The sequence below is a fragment of the Zalophus californianus genome, chromosome 12 (genome assembly GCF_009762305.2).
Source record: "Zalophus californianus isolate mZalCal1 chromosome 12, mZalCal1.pri.v2, whole genome shotgun sequence".
In the NCBI taxonomy this organism is placed as follows: Eukaryota; Metazoa; Chordata; class Mammalia; order Carnivora; family Otariidae; genus Zalophus; species Zalophus californianus.
Window position 1 is genome coordinate 31,178,276 of NC_045606.1, and position 21,860 is coordinate 31,200,135.

Sequence of the window (21,860 nt, forward strand, 5' to 3'; positions counted from 1 at the left end):
AAAAAAAATTAAAACCAGTTGTTTTTTCACTTACAGCTCCTTCTCTGGGCTCAAATCAGTCCTCCAGTCCTCCAGTCCATGATTTGTAGGGTTTCCCGTGACCTGCCGAAGTATGGAAACACTGAGAGATAGACAGAAATTTGGAGAGCAAAGGATTACTGTTTTACTGATAAGACAGTTGAAAAACATCATGCCTTTGTGAGAAGGCCAAATGATCCTATTTGTGCTTCCTGTCTCCATTTCCCCCTGTAAAGTCTAGACTTTGGTATTTAGGGAACACTGGGTGTGTAGCGCAGATACAGTTTCTCGTAATCTCTATATTCACATTCGTCTGGAGCAGGGAGGAAAAGAGAGACAGTCCTCAGTGTTTACAAACTTTTAAAAGATTAACTGTACCCCTTTCAGGAACGTGGGCCAGTTATTGCTCCTGACCAGGTCAGCTCATTCCTTCAGACAGGGAGAAGGGTAAGAATCCAAGAAAGAATCCAGTGCCAATCCTCCAACATGAAAACAAGGTGTATTATATGGAAAGAGGCTCCCTCTTGCATTTTTCATAAGCTTTCCCATGTTCCGTTGTATGCTCTGTCTCTTGCACATACCTTTTTTAGGTGTTCTGTGTTCTTCCCCACATCCTTTGGTTCTGTCTTCTTGAACTGTAATAACCCAGGCTTCTTAGTCTCCAACCTCCTGCCATGACCATGACAAGTGTTTCACTTGCTGATTGGATTGCCAATCATTTTAGGCTTTCCCAGCCCTGGTTTCAATCATCACAGCCCAGAAATCTGCACATTAGAACAACCATCTATGACTGACAGCATTTGGGGAAATATTACTTTAGTCCTGTACAATCCCTAGTCCCCACTTCAATTTCATTTCATTTCATTGAGGTTTTTTAATATTTATGGAGTCCCTGTTAACTCTCATGGTTTTATCCTTCTTGGTACATCTACATAGAATATTCATAGATTCTTTCTTCTCCATCCTCCTTATTTAGTAGGCAAGAGAAATGCTTAGATTTTATTAAAACATTTCCCCTGAATGCCTAATTCATTTGATACCAAAACCTAAAGTTAGAGCAAAACCCAGAGAGAGCCATGGAAATGTAGGGGAGGAAATCATTTCCTTTCTTCCCTTCTAGGTTCTTTGGCCGCTCTAATAATTAAAGTGACACAAGACAGATTAACAGAAAAAAAAAGTTTTAATTTTGTACATACAGGAGCTCATAGAAATATGAGACTCAAACAAGTGACCAAAGCAGGCAGTTTTTATACCTTTTAGACAAAGAAACAATAAATTTGTGAGGAATTGACAAGACAAAGAAGTTTGGGCTTGGAGTAGTAAATTAACCCAGAAGTAACCGGGTTTGTTTATAGAGCCTTTTCATTCCTAAATTCCCTGCATCTGGTGATGAGGATGTCTCTTTACCTTCTGGTACAGCAGAGGTACCTTTCACATGGAAGATTTATTTCCTACTTTTAGGGAGACAGAGGAGGGTCAGAGTGACCTTCTTGCACTGGCTGTTTCTTAAGTAGCTTTAATTCAAAATAATCAGTATGCAGCCTGACATATTTTTGGGTAGCATCAGGAGGAATATCAAGTCATGTAGATATATCTTGAGTCCCTAGATATTTGTAATAATAGAGATTATTTTGTTTCAGGATCTCTGCTGATTTCCCAGTAGCTAAACATGAAGCCTTACATTATGCATTCTTTCTCTTTTTGTAAAAACATAATTTGTAATTTATGACTGAAAAGCAGCAGTGAAAACACTGCTTTCCCTTTTCCTGGGTTGGTGGCTGAATTTAGATTGAGAGGAATACAATGGTTCATCAGATAATTATAGAAAGAGGTGCCACACACAGAGGCCTTAGATAATCAATCCTCTGTGTCTGGAGTGTAGATACCACTAATATATAGGATGCTTTCTTTTTTTTTCCTTTTGGCTGCTTTTGCAGATTTTTCAGATGCAAAAATGTCAGTAATTTTCCACAAGAAAGGTTTTCCTAGAGCTAATTTTGTAAAATCTAAGAGGCTATGAGAGCAAAGCCTATTTAACTTTTATGTTTGCAGTTTTATGTTTTGATTATTAGCTTTTAGAATGTAGAAACTAACTCGGGGTCAGGTCAGAGTGTCAGGATCTTAATTAGTTTTCTTTCTTTTTATTACTCATTTAAGCTAGTTTGAGTAGCAGTGATGAGGTAATGAAACTCGCTTTAAACAAACTTTTTATTTTTTTATTTTTTTAAAGATTTTATTTATTTATTTGACAGAGAGATAGTGAGAGCAGGAACACAAGCAGGGGGAGTGGGAGAGGGAGAAGCAGGCTTCCCGCCGAGCAGGGAGCCCGATGTGGGACTCGATCCCAGGACCCTGGGATCATGACCTGAGCTGAAGGCAGACGCTTAACGACTGAGCCACCCAGCCACCCTAAACAAACTTTTTAAAACTTGTACAACCGAGTGAGTTGTACCCTTCAAAGTTGTCACTGTAGGAGGGCGTTGCATTTTTACAGTAACAGCTCTATTGCTCAAGGTAATCTTAGATCTTTTCAGGAGGATTTCTATCAAAGTCTATAGCACATTTTTGGAACCTTTTTAATACTGGCATAACATCAGTATGTATTTGAGTTTTGGACGTGGCCAACAGCCATTCACCATCATCTTTTTACTAGTATGGGTAATGAGCCTACTTATTATTTAGAAGATATGGTTAAGAAATAATGAGATTGGTTTTCTTATGTATCACATAAATTGTCTCTGAAGGAAATTCCAAAGGAAACATTTTAACAGAGTTTTGAGCAATTGCAGTATCACTGTCATAGGCGAAAATGACCTCAATATGATGGTTTTGAAAGTGACAAAATTCAGCCGGCTATTTAGTTCTGTTATAATTTTTAAAAACCACTCGTTATTGTAGCATTCTGGCATTGTGACGAAACAAAGACATTTTAGTGCGAACAAGATAGTTTGACTTGGTGCAATTACCATTTTCTCCTAACAAAATCATTGTAAGTGGCTGACACTAGCTGGAAATGGCCCTTGGAATTGAACGATAGATGGAGGTGACAGCTAATGGGGTAGAAGGGAAGGTGTGAGAGCAGAAAGGGCACCCATTATGGCAGTATTGCTAGTTTTGAAACAAATGGTGAGATGTAATTATCTACTCTCCAGTGTCTATTTCATGCCCATATTCCTTAGATTTCCTTGACTCAGGTTTAATCTAATAACTTTCCATCATAAAAATTACATGATCATGATTGGAAAATAAACATTTTAAATGACCTCCATATTTCCGGTTAGATATGGTAGATTGAATCCTCACATGCATCTTTCCTCCATTAAAATGACAGTGAGGGCATAATAAACTCACAAGAACAAAGTAGATGAGTGACATCAATAAAAATTTGGAAGCTGTCACAAAAATGGACAAAGCGCAACTGACATAACTGCGTGAAGAAACCTGCCTTCTAATTGCAGTAAGAAGCAGAACCTGGGAAGGGCTCTGGAAAAGGAAGCACCAGATATGTTGGGAAACTGGACTATGGTGTGGTGCCTAGAGAAAAGGTAGATTTTATTAACTTAAGAATATATTAAACTCTAAAACTGTTTTATAATGGGAAATCAGACAGTCACAGTTTTACTTTGTTTTACATCTCTAACGTGGGAGAAAGTACAAGTGCAAACAACAAAATACTCTTTTGGCTTAACAATTATTTATGCTTTACAAAAAAACAGTCTGTTTAAATATTATTAATAGAATAACATTTATTAAGTAAGGAAACCAAATAGAATTGCAGACTTCTGAGAGGTTGCAATTATTTTCATAGGACATACAACACTTCTTCATGTCTGGATTCTGGATAAGAATCTATTATTGGAAATAATGTTTCCAAGAACTGTTCTATAACATAGATTAGTATTTGCTTTCCTGCTACTATAGAAGAGGGAATGTTTCTTTTTATCTTGACAGAATTTTTTTCACCAATACTGTTGGCCTTTGAATAACATGGGAATTAGGGTTGTTAACCCCCCACGCAGTCAAAAATCTGCTTATAACTTTTGACTTCCGCAAAACTTAACTGCTAATAGCCCACTGTTGACTGGAAGCCTTACTGAGAAAATAAACAATCGATTAACACAGATTTTGTATGTTGCATGTATTATATACTGGATTCTTATAATAAAATTGGCTAGAGAAAAGAAAGTGTTAAGAAAATCATAACAAAAAGAAAATACATTTACAGTATTGCCCTGCATGTATTGAAAAAAAAAATCCACAAATTTAGTGGACCCATGCAGTTCAAACCTGTGTTGTTGAAGGGTCAGCTGTTGTTGGATGGGCCCATGTTGTCAAAACTAGGTATTGGAATTCCAATAGTTAGGGAAAAAAGCAGGTTTGGAAAAGCATGAAGCTTATAATATGGATTACCAGATATTTGAGGAGAACTACTAACAGAAAAAGAAAGATCAGAACAAACAAATGTAAAGAATTCAGCTGAAACAAAAATTTGTAGGGAATAGAAGAAAATCTTTTTAAATTTATTAATTTTATTAATCTTTAAAATTTAAAGTTAATCTTTAAAATTAAAATTTATTAAGTTTATTAATCTTTAAAATCTATTAAGAGAGATAAATACTGCATCTAGGAAACAAGAAAATGCTATTAAAAATCCAGAGAAAAGTAGCTAGAAAAAATATGAGAAACAATAAAAAAATGATAGAAGGGTTGACTGATAAAATTGGGGGGAAAATGTCTGCGAGAAAACAGGACAAAAGATAAATGGAAGGTAGGGAAGAAAAGATAAAAACTGTAAGAGGGTCAATCCGGGAGATTAAACAGCTGAGTAACAGGAATTCCATAAAGGGGTAGAGAGAAAACAGAGAACGGAAATTAGCAAGGATTATTCTTCATAGCTGAGGGGCATGATTGAAAGGGAGAGAATATGGAGTGCCCAGGTCAGTGAATGAAAGAAGACCCACATAAAGACATACAATTTTGAAGTTTTAGAATAGAATCAGAAGGTCCAAAAAGCTTCTCAAGGGAAGAACCAGGTCACATTGGAAGGATCAGAATCAGAATAACATCAGATTTTTCATTAGCAATGCTAGGCCCTAGAGACTATATAAATTCTGAAGGATTTCTGTACTTGCAAATCCAAACCATCAATCAAAGGCGAGTTCTCAAAAAATGTACAGGCAAGGTCTAAAATAAATGAACATCATATGACGCATTCTTTGTTTGGAAGGTACAGGAGACTGAATCCTACCACAATAAATGAGAGAACATCAAGAAAGATGAAGATGTGAGAAATAGGAAACAGGTTTACAATAAGGAGAGAATCAAAGGGAATTCTCAGGATTGTGGTGAAGAGAAAGTCCAGGATTACATCTGGGCCACAGGCCTGGAGTGCAGTTAGTCCAGGTAGGAGCAGGGGACAGAAGGCCACAGGAAGGATATAGCAAAGAAAAAAGTGAAATTGATAGAGTACCTGATGTGTTTGACCATATTGAAGGCTCTGTAGTTCTGTGGGGGACATTTGGGGCTAATTCAGTGACATGTATAGAAAACTAATTAAGAAGAGAAGAAAATGATGGGAGAAGGGACAGTACACGTTGGGTTGGGTTTCGTTGGTCAAGGGCCTGAGCGCTGAAGTCAGGCTGAGTTTGAATCTTGGCTCTATCGCTTATTACTACGTTTGTACCCTTGACTAAGTTACTTTCCTGTGTGTGCTTCAGTTTCCTCACCTGTGTGGAGATAATAATAATACCTACTTAACAAAATTGTTATAAAGATTATATTAATGCGTGTGCAGACCCAAAATTATTAACTGCTATTTTTATTATTACTATTAATACTAAGAGCAATAGAGAAATATAAGTTTGAGCATACTCCTATTTTTTATTTTTAAAGATTTATATACTTATTTGAGAGAGAGCGAGAACGCACACAGGAGTAGGGGGAGGAGCAGAGGGAGAGAGAGATCTCAAGCAGAATCCATGCTGAGTGGGCAGCCTGAAGCTGGGCTCGGTCTCATGACTCTGAGATCATGACCTGAGCCTAAATCAAGAGGCAGAGGCTCAATCGACTGAACCACCCAGGTGCCCCTGGAGCTTTTCTTAAGTAGGTATGTTATGAACATCTTTTTTTTTTTTTTTAATTTTATTTATTTGACAGAGAGAGACAGCGAGAGAGGGAACACAAGCAGGGGGAGAGGGAGGGGCAGAAGCAGGCTTCCCACTGAGCAGGGAGCCCGATGTGGGGCTCGATCCCAGGACCCTGGGATCACGACCTGAGCCGAAGGCAGACGCTTAACCAACTAAGCCACCCAGGTGCCCCTGAAAATCTTTTAATATGAACGCTATGAACATTTTTTATCATCTTCAGTAACATGTTAGTGTTAGCAGTGTTCGGTGGTAAGTTTTTGTACCCTATGGTATTTAATTACTTCTCTTGTTATTTCTGTTTCTCTATGATGATACTGTATTGGCATTCTTTATGGCTAAACATCTGTGCACAGTAACAAATTATTTCCTTAGGTTAAATTTTTAGAGACAAAATTGCAGGTTCAAAAAGATACACATTCAGTATGTACTGTCTGACTGCCTTCCTTGAAAGTTTTTTAAAAAAACTGCATTCACGGTGTTTGTGTTAGTGGTTCCCTAATAGCCTTGTGAACACTAAGTTTTTAGGTAATAACTATTTTTTAAATGGCACAAAATACCTTTTATATTTATAGTTATTTTCCTTCATTAGATTCTTGTGTGCCAAGAGTATCAGAATTTTAAGACTTTTATTAAATTTTGGAAGATTGCTTTCTCAGAAGAGGGCAGTGATTAAAGATATGGAAGCAAACTAAGTATCCATCAATAGATGAATGGATAAAGAAGAAATAGCGCAGGGGCGCCTGGGTGGCTCAGTCGGTGAGCGTCTGCCTTTGGCTCAGGTCATGATCCTGGGGTCCTGGGATTGAGCCCCACATCGGGCTCCCTGCTCGGCGGGGAGCCTGCTTCTCCCTCTCCCACTCCCCCTGCTTGTGTTCCCTCTCTCACTGTGTCTCTATCTGTCAAATAAATAAATAAAATCTTAAAAAAAAAAAAAAAAGGAAGTAGCAGCACATACATACAGTGGAATACTACTCAGCCATAAAAAGAAGTGAAATCTTGCCATTCATGACAACATGGATGGACCCTAGAGGGTATTATGTTAAGGGAAATAAATCAGAGAACGAAAGACAAAGAATATATAATTTCACTCATATGTGGAATATAAAAAACAAAACAAACAAGTAAAATCCCAAACTCTTAAAAACCGAACAAACTGGTGGTTGCCAGAGGAGAGATGCGTGGGAGGATGGGTGAAATAGGTAAAGGGGATTAAGAGGTACAAAACCGCAATTATAAAATAAGTCATGGAACTGATACGTATAGCAGAGGGAAAATAGTGAATAATATTATAACACTGTTATATAATGACAGGTGGTGACTACACTTATCGTGGTGAATACTGAGTAACACATCAAGTTATCAAATCAATATGTTGTATACTTGAAACTAATATGCCACTGTATGTTAATTATACTTCAATTAAAAAGGAGGGCAGTAATTGACCATCCTTACCAGGGGATATTAAAGCCTATTAATCTGTGTTCTCTCTAAAGAAGGGACTGTGATATTCTTCACACAAATGATTAGGAAAATATTGACAGGTTGACAGGTAGATCTTAAGTATTACAGTAATCTAGGCAAGATATCATGGTGATTCAGACCAGGGTGGTGGCAATGGAAGTGGTCATATTCTGGATATATTTTGAAAACAGAGTTGACGTAATCACTTGGATACGGGATACAAGAGAAATTGAGGAGTCAGTGATCACACTCGGTTTTTGGCCAGGGTAACTGGAAAGATGAAGTAGCTATTATGAAAATGGGAAGACTATAGGAAAATCACATTTGTCAAGCATGATCAGGAACTGAAATCTGGATATAGTTAAGTGTGATATGCTTATTTGTTAAGGAAGAGATGTTGACCGTGTGGTTAGAAATATGATTCTGAAGTTCAGAGGAGAATTCTAAACTGGAGACATAAATCTGAGGGTCATCAACATATACTTGTTATTTAACAGAGGTCATTAGATAAGCTCACCAAGGGAGTGAGTATAAAAAGAAAAATGGACCAAGGACTGAGCCCTGGAGCCACTACATTATTTAAAGATTGTGGAAATGGGAAGAAACTAGCAAAGAAGATTGAGAAGAAGCAGCAAGAGAAGTAGGAGAAAAACCAGGCAAGTGTGGTGCCTGGTAGGAAATCTAAGGAAGTATTTCCAAGAGGAAGGGTGATCAGCTGTGTCAAATGCTACTTACAGGTCAAGTAAGATGAAGACTGAATCAACCATTAGATTTAACAAGACGGGGGTAGGTAATGAGTGACTTTGATAAGAGCAGTTTTGGTGAAGTGGGGGGGGTAAAAATCTGATTAGATGGGTTCATGAGGTAAGGGGGGGAGAAAGGAAGATATTAACTATGGGTAATTCTCTTGAGTGGTTTGGCTTAATTGACAGAAATGTAGCAGCAGTTGGACAGGGAAATGATGTTAAGAATTCTTTCATTTGTTTGTTTTTGTAAATGGGAGAACTAACAAAGTTTATATGGTGATGGAAAAGATCTAATAGAGAGGGAGAATTTGATGATGTAGGAGGGAATAATATCTGGTGCCGTGTCCCTGGGTAGGCAAGAAGGGATGGATTGTGGTGCGTGAATAGGGGGATTGACTTTGGATAATTACCTGGCCAGCTAATCCTTAGAACAGGAGGGAAGGCTGAGCATGAGTACGGATGGTAGTAGGTGCAGAGATGTGGTGGGAATCTTTGGAACTTATCTTTTGATAGGCAGCAAAGTCATCTTCTCAAAATAGACTTTGAAGGTTTGAAAGAGAAAGAGAGAAGGTATGAAAAGGTATTGTGGCACAGTTGGGAGAGAAAATGTCCTAGGAAAATAAAATATGATTGCCAGAGTGTTTTAGGGGACCCATTGAGGTTAGTGTTCATCACTGTAACGTGAACACAATCTACATGATGAAAGACTGTTCTTCAGCTTCATTCAGTTGCACTGAGTAGGCCTGGTGCCTCTAGAGCTTGTTTAAACCGGCACTGGTTTAGCCCAGAAAGAATCACGTGTTAGGAGATGGGTGGGGAAATTTACAAAGCAGTAAATATTAAGATTGAATTGAAGCTGAGCAAGGAAAGGTATGAGACATGAGGGAGGTGAGGGACAGTGAAATGGTAGCAAGTTCAGTGGATTGGGTCTCGTTGGGGTCAAAGAACTGAAATGGGGTATTGAAGGAGAAAGCTAGAATGGATAGAAGTTGGTCAGAGAGTGAGAGGCTTGGAATTGAGAATATGGTAGGCAAAAGAACGGAGAAGCTCATTAGTGGAGATGAGGTCAAGGAGCTGAGAATTATAAGGGTCACCTAGGTAAATATCAAAATCACCAATAATTGCAACAGGAGTAGTGTTTGAGTATGTGATCATAAACTAGATGCTTAAATCTTCAGGGAGTGAGGGAAAGTGACCAGGAATCAATAAATTGCTGTAAGGATCGGTGACAGAGATGGTAAAAATGCTGATTAGGCAGATAGCAATAGAGAATTTGAGGCAAGCTCTACCTTGTTGAGTATGATTTTCAAGTAATATTATAAAAATGGAAATCTTTAATTAATATACTTTATTTGAACAACATCTAAGAACTACAACTTTTTAAAAATACAAAAACCTTTTGTTTCTAGGATGCTCGTAGGAAATCTAAGTAAATTTTGGACTAATTCTGTCAATTTTCTTTTTAAAAAATTAGTTCTTGATTTGGCTTTCATGGAGAGGAACATGTCTCCCTCTGTTGATAATGTGCCATAAGATTCACCAGAGATTGCTTTTTATTGCTTTGCTGCAATGTGTTCCCTAGTATCTTTGACTTCCAGTGTGGTAATGAGTCACAATGATCAGAATATACCAACATACTGTTATATTAATAGAATTTTACTAGACTATTTGTAGACTTAATTTGATTATACTTCTATGCCCTGGTAACATTTTTTGTATGTCAGGAGATACCTAGGAGACTTTGACTTGGTAGGTGGGTTGGGGGTGGTTCCCAGGCAATTTAAAACAAAAATTCTGTGATTCTGGGGCAAAGCCAGGCTTTGCCTGGAAACCTTTGCCTTAGTAGGAATAAGGAGTCTATAAAAAGAGGAATATTAATAATAGTGCCCAACTCAACTGTCACCTAATCACATTTAGTCTAAATGCCTTTTTCCTGATATACACAGAAAGCTGCTTGAAAATTTTCATCAGATTATGACTTCCTCAGTAGAGCCTAACTAAAATAGCCTCACTGTTAGGTACAGGGTAGAAAGAAAATCCCTTGTATGTTCATAAGCAAGAAGGAATTGTCATATTTATAATTTGGAAAGGAGCAAAATGAATCTTTCATCCAAAAGGCAGATCTTAAGTAAGCTTTTATTTTTGTTGTTTCCCTTTAGTTTAGTTTAAACAAAATAAGAATTTTAAATACTAATTATTACATATTGAGGATATAGACAACAGTTCTGGCACAAACTGGGGCTGAAGAATGGATGATTAATTCTCACTGATAATGAAGAGCCAGGACATTTATCCATTTTCTGTAGTGAGGATTCTCAGCAAAGACATTAGTTTTCAAAGAGGATCTGGAGGCTAATTTTTGGCTACATGAGTAAGAAAACAAAAGAGAAGATGAAATGGGAGGAGGAATGCATAAAGTGAAGAGAATTGGAAGAGCATTTTTTTTCTAAGCTTGTAATTTCTTATACCTCTTATATAAGATAATGGAATTTGAATTCTTTTTTTAAAGATTTTATTTATTTATTTGACAGAGAGAGACACAGCAAGAGAGGGAACACAAGCAGGGGGAGTGGGAGAGGGAGAAGCAGGCTTCCCGCTGAGCAGGAGCCCGATGTGGGGCTCGATCCCAGGACCCTGGGATCATGACCTGAACTGAAGGTAGACGCTTAACTGACTGAGCCACCTAGGCGCCCCTGAAATTTGAATTCTTAAATCTTCCATTTTCCCAATTCTGTTCTTCTGAAAAGTTTTGAAATGAAACAAAATCTCTAATTTTCCATCGTGACTCGATGGAGCTTTTCCCTATTTTACTGGATGGATTATACTCATATTTGAAACTTTTATGATACTTTTGTATTTATATTATCCAAAGTAAGTTACCGTGGGCTCATTTGGAGCCTGTTCCAAGGAAAACATGATGTTAGTTTTGTACACCATTAACAATTACTGAATGGTTAGAATAAGCAGACATGACCAGCCTATGGCCTTAGTGTATCATTTTGTATAATTCTTTCGGTTGACTGGGAAGCTCTGCTTCCTGTAGTAATAGCTGGGGCCGCTGTTAAATCTGGAGAATCCAGAACGGCCTCAATCCCATGGTTGGAAATTGGTGCCAGTGTTGGCTGGGAATTCAGCTGGGGCAGGGACTCTGGTTCTTCTCTACAAGCATATCATTATGTGCTTGCTTAGGCTTCTTCAGAGCGTGACGGCTGGATTCAGAGATTCAAAAATGGAGAATTGTACATGCATGGAAGTAGAAGCTGGGAATCTCACATGTTACACAGTATCACTTCTGCCTCATTATATTTGCTACAGGGCCGGCTCAGATTCAAGGGGAGGAGAAACGGTCTCCCCTTGGCTATAAGAGGAGTGACAAAGAATTTGTCACCATCTTTAAATAACCACAGTCCATCCTTGGACCACAAATTATTTATAATTCTCACAAATGCAAATGCGGTAAATTCCTCCAAACACTCCTGAAAAATCTCATTCCATTATAGTATCAGGCTCAAACTCGGGACTCAGGTTCTCATCCTCTGAATCAGGTCCTGGGGTTCAGGCCACTTCTTAGATGACGTGAGTCAGGTACAGACTCTTGCACTAGGAAGACAAGTTACGTCCTACACACACTCGAGTTACAAAGAGATAAGGACAGGAGGACCGCAGTTGTTTCAAAGGGGAGGAAGTAGGAGGAACCTAGCTTTCACCGGTCCATTGAAATTCTGATATTCAGCCAGGTGTATGTCACCAGCTTCCCCTGTTTTGGGGAAAGGGAGTATGTGGTTAAGGCTCTGTTCTGCTTCCTGGGAGTGGTTGCCTGTGGTTCTTGGCTGTAGTCTTTGAGTCACCGTTGCTTTTCCCTAAGACATGGGGCTAGGCCTTAATGTAAGTATCTTTCTAGGTCTGCTTCCTGACTGTAAAAAATTTGAGTTGACTGTCCATTTTGACTCAAGCTGGTGGCTGTTCCATTGGTGGGTTCTCTTGTGAATTCATTGGGATTTACCCCATTTGAACAAAGCCACAGCCACACATCTTTTTGGGATAGGCCCCTTCTTATTTTGGACTTTGAGGTAAGATGCTATGGGACAGTGCCTTTAAGATTCTTAGAAACTCTTTTGTGTAGCTGAGGACCTGGTAGGCAGGCCTTTGAGAATCTTAGAAACTCTTTTGTATAGATGATACAGTCCAGGCAAAACAGCCTTATGTCTTTCTGAGGTCTTAACAAAGGGTCTTAGAGCCACATCCTTTGATTCGATCTTGACCCCAAGGTCACATTTTACTGGCAGTACCTTCAATTAGATCTTTGCTGTGAGACTATTTTTTGAAAATCTAATGTTGGTTCAGGTTTCTTCATTCATTTGTTTCTTCCTTTGGTGTTTTTCGTGGGGATACTGTAAATGATGTGTCCTTCTCAGTGTATCACTTCAGGAGCACAAGATTTTGGTTTCTTCCATTATTGATGATGTTCACTGATCCCTTGATTAAGGTGCCCCAGTTTTCTTTACTGTAAATGTATTACTATTTTGAAGGCAGAATTGAATATTGGGATTGGGCTGAGAGAGTTATGCACTAGCCCTGTTGAGTTTAAGATGCCTCTTTCACATCCTTGGAGAGACTAGTTCAGAAACAGGGGTGCAAGTTGCTGTGTCAGTTGGAAAGATAAAGTGGTCTTTTTCTGTTTCTATTTTCTCAATGAGTACAGAATTGGGATCATCAACATCAGTGACCGTGAAGGAATACTTTGAGGGGAAAAGTTTGGAAAGGTCTTCTTAGAGTAAATTGACTAGGAACATTTAGTGGATTTATGGGCAGTGTTGTGCTAAGAGGGACCACTTGATACTTGTCATAAGTTCATCGTGTCACCATTTAGAATGTTCTGCTTTTTGAGGACAGACTGATTATGAGAAGAGTTAACTTTTCTCATAGTTGAGGTTTGGCCAAGTGAGCATAGTGGAGAGAGGAGTAAGGAAGTTTAGAGTATATGCAAGGGAGTGATTATCATGACAGGGCATGGAAGATAAACTCAATTGGGTAGACAGGAGGGAGGGAAAGACAGTGAAAAAGTGGTAGGTAGTATTCGTGGTTTAAAAGTCTTCAAATAGTTATAGTGAAAGTTCTAGGGAAAGATGGATAGGAGATGGTGAATGGGGGTTGGAGTGATTGAAATCAGGATGTGGGAGGGATTTCATCTACGTTCTGGTTTAATACCTACCAACTCCATATTATCTCCATTGTAGACATGGGCAAATTATGTCATAGAGATTAAATAACTTGACCAAGGTCACACAGCAAGTAAATGGCAGAATTTGGATAGGAAATCAAAATAATTAGTTTTGTTTTTAAGCTCCAGCATCTTTGTACTAAACCAGCTGCCTCTGATTCATGACAGTTGTCCGCTAGACAAAGAGTAATCATTATTATGACTGAGAATGTTTACATTGTGTTTGTTTTGCTTACACCAGGCTTATTGTGGCATATGAATGAAAAAAAGGCCTCAGAATACATTTCTAATTTTAAAAACATCTCCTTACTTTCTTCATAAAACAAATGGCCTTTAGAATTTGATTGAAAATGATTTTCACTTTCATCTTTGAAAATTCACAAGTTAGGATTCACACATCAGTTTTGAGTAAGCTGTTAGTTAACATGGAGTAAATTCTACCTTATCAATTTACAGTAAAATAAAAATTCTCAATGTTAAGGAGATCATCCTCCATTTTCCTACACTTGAAATTATTTAAGTAGATCCCTACTTAAACAGTAAACAATGACAATCTAAGGAAAAGAACGTAAGGTAATTTTGATTATCTCTGCCTTAGGAGGCTTCAAGAAAATTTGCTTAGGTTCTAAGTAGATGGTAGTAAAGATTTTATGCTTCAGTAGAGGAAAAGTGACATTTTAAATGGAATGTTGTTCAGCCTAATAATTAAAACAACAATACTTAGCAGACTTCCACAATACTGCAAACAAACAAAAAACCCAATTGGCTGGGCTGTTTTTAGTTTAAATTACATGGAGCCCTTTCCAACACTACTTATAGGTAGAGAGGCTTGATTAAAATAGCTGCATAATTCCTGAGCAGAGGGTTTTCTTTGCTGTAATTATATTCGTGTGGTGACTCATACTCTCTTAATTCCTAGATTTTATAATTCAAAGGAAAATATTCCCTTGAACTTTGCCAACCTGGAAGACTCAAAAGTTGTTTTTTAAAAATTATTGTTGTTATTTCTACTACCACTATGACTTCTCTAAATATTATACCTATTTGCTTTTAATCTCACTCAAACTAGCTCCAGTGATGGGGATTTACTCATGTGACTGATAGAGAAAGGATCCCACAGATACTCAGCATCAGGGATGGGCTGTTCTGGATCCCAGGACCTGAGCAGCAGAGATTTGGGGGCTTTCCCTCTGGTGTTCCCCACTGGCACACCTCCATTTCTTTCAAGTGTCTGCTCATTTTTTACTTTCTGCCTCTCTTTTCTTGAATGATTTTTTTTGTGAATTTACTTGTTCAGATTCCCAAGACAGGGAATAATAGTTGGTTCTGCCAATAAACACTGACTGTGTATGGCACATTTCCTCCCCCACTTCTGGGAAATTGAGACCCATACAAGGTTGGGGGCCAGTGCTTCGCAAACATTTGGCTGATACCTCTCCTGTGTAGGGTATGGCTGCAGGTAACTGGGCGAGATGTGGATGCTGGAACTGTGACATGTTTTGCTCAAGGCAGATTTCTGTCATGCAGCTTCACTTTTGTTAGAAGACCTTTGAAATTTGTGAAATACTATCTCATATCCTCATGAGAAGAAAAGGAAAAAAGAAAGAAATAAAGAAGGAAGGAAGGAAGGAAAGAAAGAAAGAAAGAAAAGGGAGGAAGGGAGGAAGGAAGGAGGGAAGGAAGGAAGGAAAGAAGGAAAGAAGGGAAGGAAGGAAGGAAGGAAGGAAGGAAGGAAGGAAGGAAGGAAGAAAAGAAAGAAAAGAAAGAAAGAAAAGAAAGAAAGAAAAAGAAAAAAATACTGTTGGTTGGCTGCACAATAGCTCTTCTCTCCACCACCCTCCTTCCCCCAAACATTGTTCAGCTCTGTCTGAGTACTCATGATGTTCATGCAAGGCTCTGGAGAAGGAAAACTTGATTGTTCAAAGGCAAACGTCCCAGTCGAAGGATTTGTTTTGGTGAGGCCCAGTAAGGTAATTCTGGCAAAACGTACTTGAGAAGATGGATGCTAGGGGCATTTTGTGAAGAGTTTACAGATTCTTTTAAAGAAATTCAGGGCTTTTCTACCTTGGGATATTTTTTATCTATGTAAGATACTTAGAATTGCAGTAGCCATGCTAGGGTCATGACAGGAGCCAGTGAAGAGGACAGGTGACTCACCATGTTAGTGAAGGAGCAGAAAGATGAACTTATGCCTGGTCACATCCATGTGCTGAGCCAGCACACTGACTAACTCTGGAACTGCCCGATGTCTGGTGGGAAATTACTTTGATGTAATAGGTAGTAGCTCACAAGTATACTACCGGGCAAGCTAGCCCCTGCCACAGACCAAATTAAAATCCTCAAGTCACATCGTTTGCTAAATTAATTTGAAAGACATGGTGAGAAGCAAGAAGAAAGAAACGGGTGGGTTAGCAACCTTAGTATAGGGTACAAGTTGGCTGGAAGGACCCCTCCAGCTAAACCTGGGGTACGTGGTGTTCGTAAGTTCTGCCTCTCTCTCTGCTGCATCTGCCTTCCCTGCTGTGATGATGTGCTTTCAAGGACCAGAGTGGAGGTTTGGGCAAGCTCCATAGGTGGAAGGTAGTTCAAGCTAATGACACCCATTTGCTGGTTCTGAGTTACATAGAAATAAGTAGGCTTGGTCGGGAGCTGTAAATTGCTGGTTAGCTTGATGAACAGTCATGAATTCTATTTGTGTTTTTTGGGTAAAGAAAACATGGGGCAGAAATGGGTGTCAGCAGAGTTTATTAACCAAAGCAGTTTTACCCCCGAGTCTACATTGGCAGTGTCTGGAGACATTGTTGATAGTCATGGCTGGTGTGTCTGTGGGATGCAATTGGCACCTGGTGGGTAGAGGCCAGGGATGCTGCTAAACATGCTACAGTGTGTAAGATACTCCCCAAGACAAAGAATTATCTGGCCCAAAGTGTCAGTACTGTGGAAGTTGAGAAGCCCTCTGTGTCACCAATAGGTGATTGAATTAAAAAGTCATAAATATTATTTATGTGTAGTGTATCCTGGATAATTAGTATCTTTTGTATATTATATCATGAACATTTATTACCCAGGTGCTTCATGAATATTAGATATCATTTGGTCACCCATCCCTTTCTATTAAGGTGTAATGCATACATGATCTTCTGAGTTATACTTACCCATCCTATGCATTCTGCCACATCTAAAAAAATTTTGTTTACTAGTTACTTATCTATATTTAAAACATCTTAGAAGTGTTTGCCTATATTTTGTAAACTTCAAATTTATTCATCTAACAGACTTGGAGATTTGCAGAAGCAAATTCACATTACACCTGTCCTGGAATTTCTAACAAGAAATAAGATAAAAATGTCCTATAAACAAACTATGAATTATTTAAGCCACTTTTAGTTGTGTTTTCTGCATCTTGCAGCTTTGAGCATCCTAGCTGGCTCCCCCATAACATCATTAGGAAAATGTATTCCAAAGATACATTTATCTTTGATGAATGAAACAAGGAGTTAGACTATAATTATAGGTTTCCTAAATAGTAATGTAGGGATCAGATACTGTAGGAAATTGATTATGGTGCCTGTGTTAATATAACACATGCTCGATCATTCTGTTTAGCTTTCAAGCAACGGTAGGCATGGTGCTTATCACGGCAGGCCTATGCACTCAGATTAAGAGAAAAAGAGAGAGCGTGTGGACATGCAAGAGCAGGGTGCGGGTATGGGGAGGGACAGAGGGAGAAGAAAGAAATAATCTTAAGCAGGCTCCACACCCAGCATGGAGGCCGATACAGGGTTCAATCTCATAACATTGGGTCCTGACTGGAGCTGAAATCAAGAGTTGGTTGCTTAACCCACTGAGCCACCCAGGTGCCCCAGAAATTCACATTTTTTAAATGATTGGGATACTTTTGGCATGGTGAACTTCAGAGCACTGTGAAAAAGATTTTTTAGTTGGCTGAACATCTATTGACAGAGTAAATTTAGAAATTTAAGTTTTGTGGCTCAGTTGGTTAAGAGTCTGCTTCGGCTCAAGTCATGATCCCAGGGCCCTGGGATTGAGCCCCATGTCGGGCTCCCTGCGCAGTGGGGAGCCTGCTTCTTCCTCTCCCTCTGTCCTTACCCCCTGCTCATGCTGGTTTCTCTCTCACTCTGCACTCTCTCTCTTTCAAATAAATAAATAAAATCTTAAAAAAAGAAACGTGTAAGCTTCATTAATTATTTTTATTTAATGATGTTTATATTTTAATGCTTTAAAAATCTTAAGACTTTAAGACTTTTATGGAAGTTGTGTCTCGAGGCACCACCATTAAAAGGGGAATTTTTTCACATCTATGGAATTAAAGGGAAGCATATTTAAGAAAATGTAAACATTTTTAAATGATACAAGAAGGTTATTTAGGAGAGATTTCAAAAAGGATTATTTAAAAATGCTCAAAGCATATTCCTTCTCATTTCTTTGCCCCCTTTTAATGTTTTCATGATGGAGAGGAATATTTTGTTAGATTAAAATATCACACATTAAAAATGGTAAAGTGTGATATCAAATCAGAACTATTTGATAAAAGCTAAAGTAAAAATGGGAAGAATGAGATGTCTTGCAAATAATGGTGAGCTTATGATAGTTTCCAAGAACTGAACTAGGTCAGAGGAATAAGGCAATGGGGTGACAGGTGACTTAACCTCATACTTTTTTGGAAGTACTAGGATGTGTGTGTGTGTGTGTGAGAGAGAGAGAGAGAGAAAAAGAGACAGAGCGAGAGGGAGAAGGAGACCTATAAAGTTTTATTTTTGTTTTGAAGTATGAACTAAAGAACCATAAAGCTGGTATGTGTAAACTTGTCAATTTTCAGATGATTTACATTTTCAAGGTCCTCTTTAATCATCATTTCTGTTTGTTACAGCTATTTGCTGTCCTCTGAATACGTAGAGAGACACGTTGAACATGGAGGGAAGACGGTGGAAGTTAAAGTAAGTAAAACTGAATCATAGACCTGTACCTCTGAAACAAATAATACATTATAAGTTAAAAAAAATAAAAAGAAGAAGATAGAAGGAAGGAAAGAATGAAGGGGGGAAATCGGAGGGGGAGACGAACCACGAGAGACTATGGACTCTGAGAAACAAACTGAGGGTTCTAGAGGGGAGGGGGGTGGGGGGATGGATTAGCCTGGTGATGGGTATTAAGGGGGGCATGTTCTGCATGGAGCACTGGGTGTTATATGCAAACAATAATTCATGGAACACTACATCAAAAACTAATGATGTATGGTGACTAACATAACATAATAAAAAAAAGTAAAATTGTTGCCCTCTGGGGGAAATTTTTTGAGAATTTTTAAAATACTGATTCTGATTTTAATTTTCATCAATACTTCTAATGTACAGTCTTGGGGTTTTTATATTTCAGAATTCTTCAAGAAAGTGTATCACCCACTTGTGAATAAAAACCTTCAGTTATCAGAGAAAGAATTCTTAGTGTACTGTAGGAATTGTTGGAGTTAGGTTTTATGGGATTAATGTAGTGCAAGGGGTTCTTTTTTAGAATATGTCACAGAAAATAATTTCTGAATTTGCCTTTAAGGCTAGCCTTGAGAAACAAGAGGTAAAATCTTGGGTCCAGGGTAGATACATGACTTTGCATTCAGTTGAAAAAGACATTTCCCTGGAAGAGTGGTATTTATTAGGTCTACAGGGAAAGCCCTGGGGTTTTTTAAATCCCTGGTGAGAGAAATCGCAGGACACTGGTTCTTCTCAAGTAAGCTCTGAAAAGGTGACTTGTAAATAAAAGCCTCTTCCAATTATAGGCATAGGAATGTATATTTTTGTCCAGTCTACTGATGATGTCATCTGAGGACATGTGAGACTGAATCCCACCCAGGGGTTTCTTTAGGCCCGTTGTATAGTATGATGTTTTAACCATGTGTTTATTTTCTTCTAAACAGTGTTCAGACTACCTGTTTTACTTTATAAGAATTATAATGCCACTTATATATATTTACTTTCTTTTTCTGAATATAAATTTGACACAGACTCATTTTAGTAAACTTACAAGTAGAGAAAAGTGGGGGAAAAAATGAAAAATCATCCTTAAATTCATCACTGAGGTAAACTTTGTTTTCATTTTGTTGCATGTCCTTTTAGTATTATTTTGTCTTATGCACCTATTTATATTTTAATTTTTTTATATAGTTGCTATCATACATACCTGCACTATAGTAAGCAAGATTTCTATATCATGTATAGACATCACTGATAAAGACTTAAAACAAAATCTGTTAATTTTTATAAGTGAACTAATTATAATAATTATACCAGTACTTCCAGAAAGTTACTCTAAATTTATTAAGACTGGCTGATTGAATGGTTGGTTGATTTATTGCACTGCCTTACTGCAGAAAGGATGTCAGGATTTTCCCAGGTATGACATAGGAGAATGGTGCCATTTTGTTTGGAGTTGGAAAAAATTACCGAGATTTAGAATCTCTGGGCTTCTGTTCTCTTCCCTGTTTATTTGGCTTCATTTCCTTATTTTGTAGGATGCTTTTCTGAATGCAGAGTGTATCTTATTCTTTTGTTAAATTAAAGAGGAAAAGAAATAGTCATTTCACTATCAATTTCCATTTATGCCTGTCAGTGGAATAATGAAACGTATATATGAGCGTGGAGGGCAGATCTAGCAAAAAGCTATCTTCTGTTGCTACAGCAATATCCCTTTTCAGGAAACTTGAACTTCATCAACAAAGCTTACTCCACTCTGAGATCATTAGACAAACGGGTATATATAACACCTAGAGCTCTGATGTTCTGCACAGTCTTTGCTGATTTTCTAGTCTGAGAATTTCGTTTTCTTGGTTGATGGTTTGCCTAACCCCCCAAGCCTATTAAACAAGGGAAATAATAAATCCAATCTTCATTCAAACCCTTGGGCCAGAAGACGTTTCTCCCTTCAAGAAAACCACTTGGATCTCACCCATCACCTCCATTTGTTTCTAGTCCATTTAAAAATCTAACTCAAAATTCTCCTCTGGGTTTTTTTCAGGAACCACATTGAAAGCTCTGAATCCCGCCCCATCAATTCAGTTAGTAGCCAGTTATTTTCCTGCTGGTTCTCTTGTGTCTTGCCCTTTGTGCTTCACTCTTTGGGGTGTTTCTTTTTACATGGAATCTGTTAGTTCTCTTTTCTTTACCAATGACTCAGACTTTTCTTAAGCTTTTCTTTTCACTATACATTAGGAGCTAAAATTGTAGCATTTCATATTTTTTTCTCTTCTTTCTACTACTTTTTCAAAACAAATTTTTTTACCTTCTCTATTAGTTTGCTAAGGCCTCCATCACAAAGTACCACAGAATGGCTTAAACAACAGAGATGTATTTTCTTAAAATTTTGGAGGCTAGAAGGCCAAGACCGAGGTGTCAGCTGGGTTGGTCTCCTCTGAGGCTTATAGATGGTGCCTTCTCCTTATACCTTTACAAGGTTTTCCCTCTGTGTGTGTTTGTGTTCTCATTTCTTCTTCTTCTTCTTTTTTATTTATTTGAGAGAGAGAGAGAGAGAGCACATGAGCAGGGGAGGGGGAGAGGGAGAGGGAGAAGCAGGCTCCCCGCTGAGCAGGAAGCCCGATGCAGGACTCAATCCCAGGACCCTGAAATCATGACCAAAGGCAGATGCCCAACTGACTGAGCCACCCAGGAGCCCTCTAATTTATTCTTCTTAAACAGACCGTTCTTCATGTTGGACTAGGGCCTACTCTAACAACCTCATTTAACTTAATTACTTCTTTAAAGACTGTGTCTTCAAGTACAGTTACAATTGGAGATACAGGGGGGTTAGGACTTCAACATAAGAATTTCAGAGGAATAAAATTAAATCCATAATGCCTTTCCTAAGAGTGCTTTTTTTTTTTTTTTTAAGATTTTATTTATTCATTTGAGACACAGAGATACAGAGAGAAAGCACGAGCAGGGGGAGTGGGAGAGGGAGAAGCAGGCTCCTCACCGAGCCAGGAGCCCGATGTGGGGCTCGATCCCAGGACCCTGGGATCACGACCTGAGCCGAAGGCAGACGCTTAACCATCTGAGCCACCCAGGCGCCCCAGAGTGCTTTTTTTTTTTTTAAGATTTATTTATTTTAGAGGGACCGAGGGCGAAAGAGCCCATGTGGGAGGGGCAGAGAGAAAGGGGAGGAGAATCTCAAGCGGACTCCATGCTGAGTGCACTGAGCATGGAGCCCCACCCGGGGCTCCCTCTCACGACCCTGAGATCGTGGCCCTGAGCTGAAACC

At 38.5% G+C, this 21,860-nt stretch overlaps 1 protein-coding gene across 16 annotated transcripts in view; it reads left to right on the plus strand.

The window, feature by feature from the left end:
• ADAM22 (ADAM metallopeptidase domain 22) overlaps window positions 1-21,860 on the plus strand; it is a 217,493-nt gene that overhangs the window by 89,471 nt on the left and 106,162 nt on the right. For all 16 annotated transcript variants that reach the window (XM_027574110.2, XM_027574104.2, XM_027574111.2 and 13 more), the window contains exon 4: window positions 18,484-18,550. In XM_027574110.2, coding sequence (XP_027429911.1) covers window positions 18,484-18,550 — 67 coding nt within the window. The remainder of the gene's footprint in view (window positions 1-18,483; window positions 18,551-21,860) is intronic.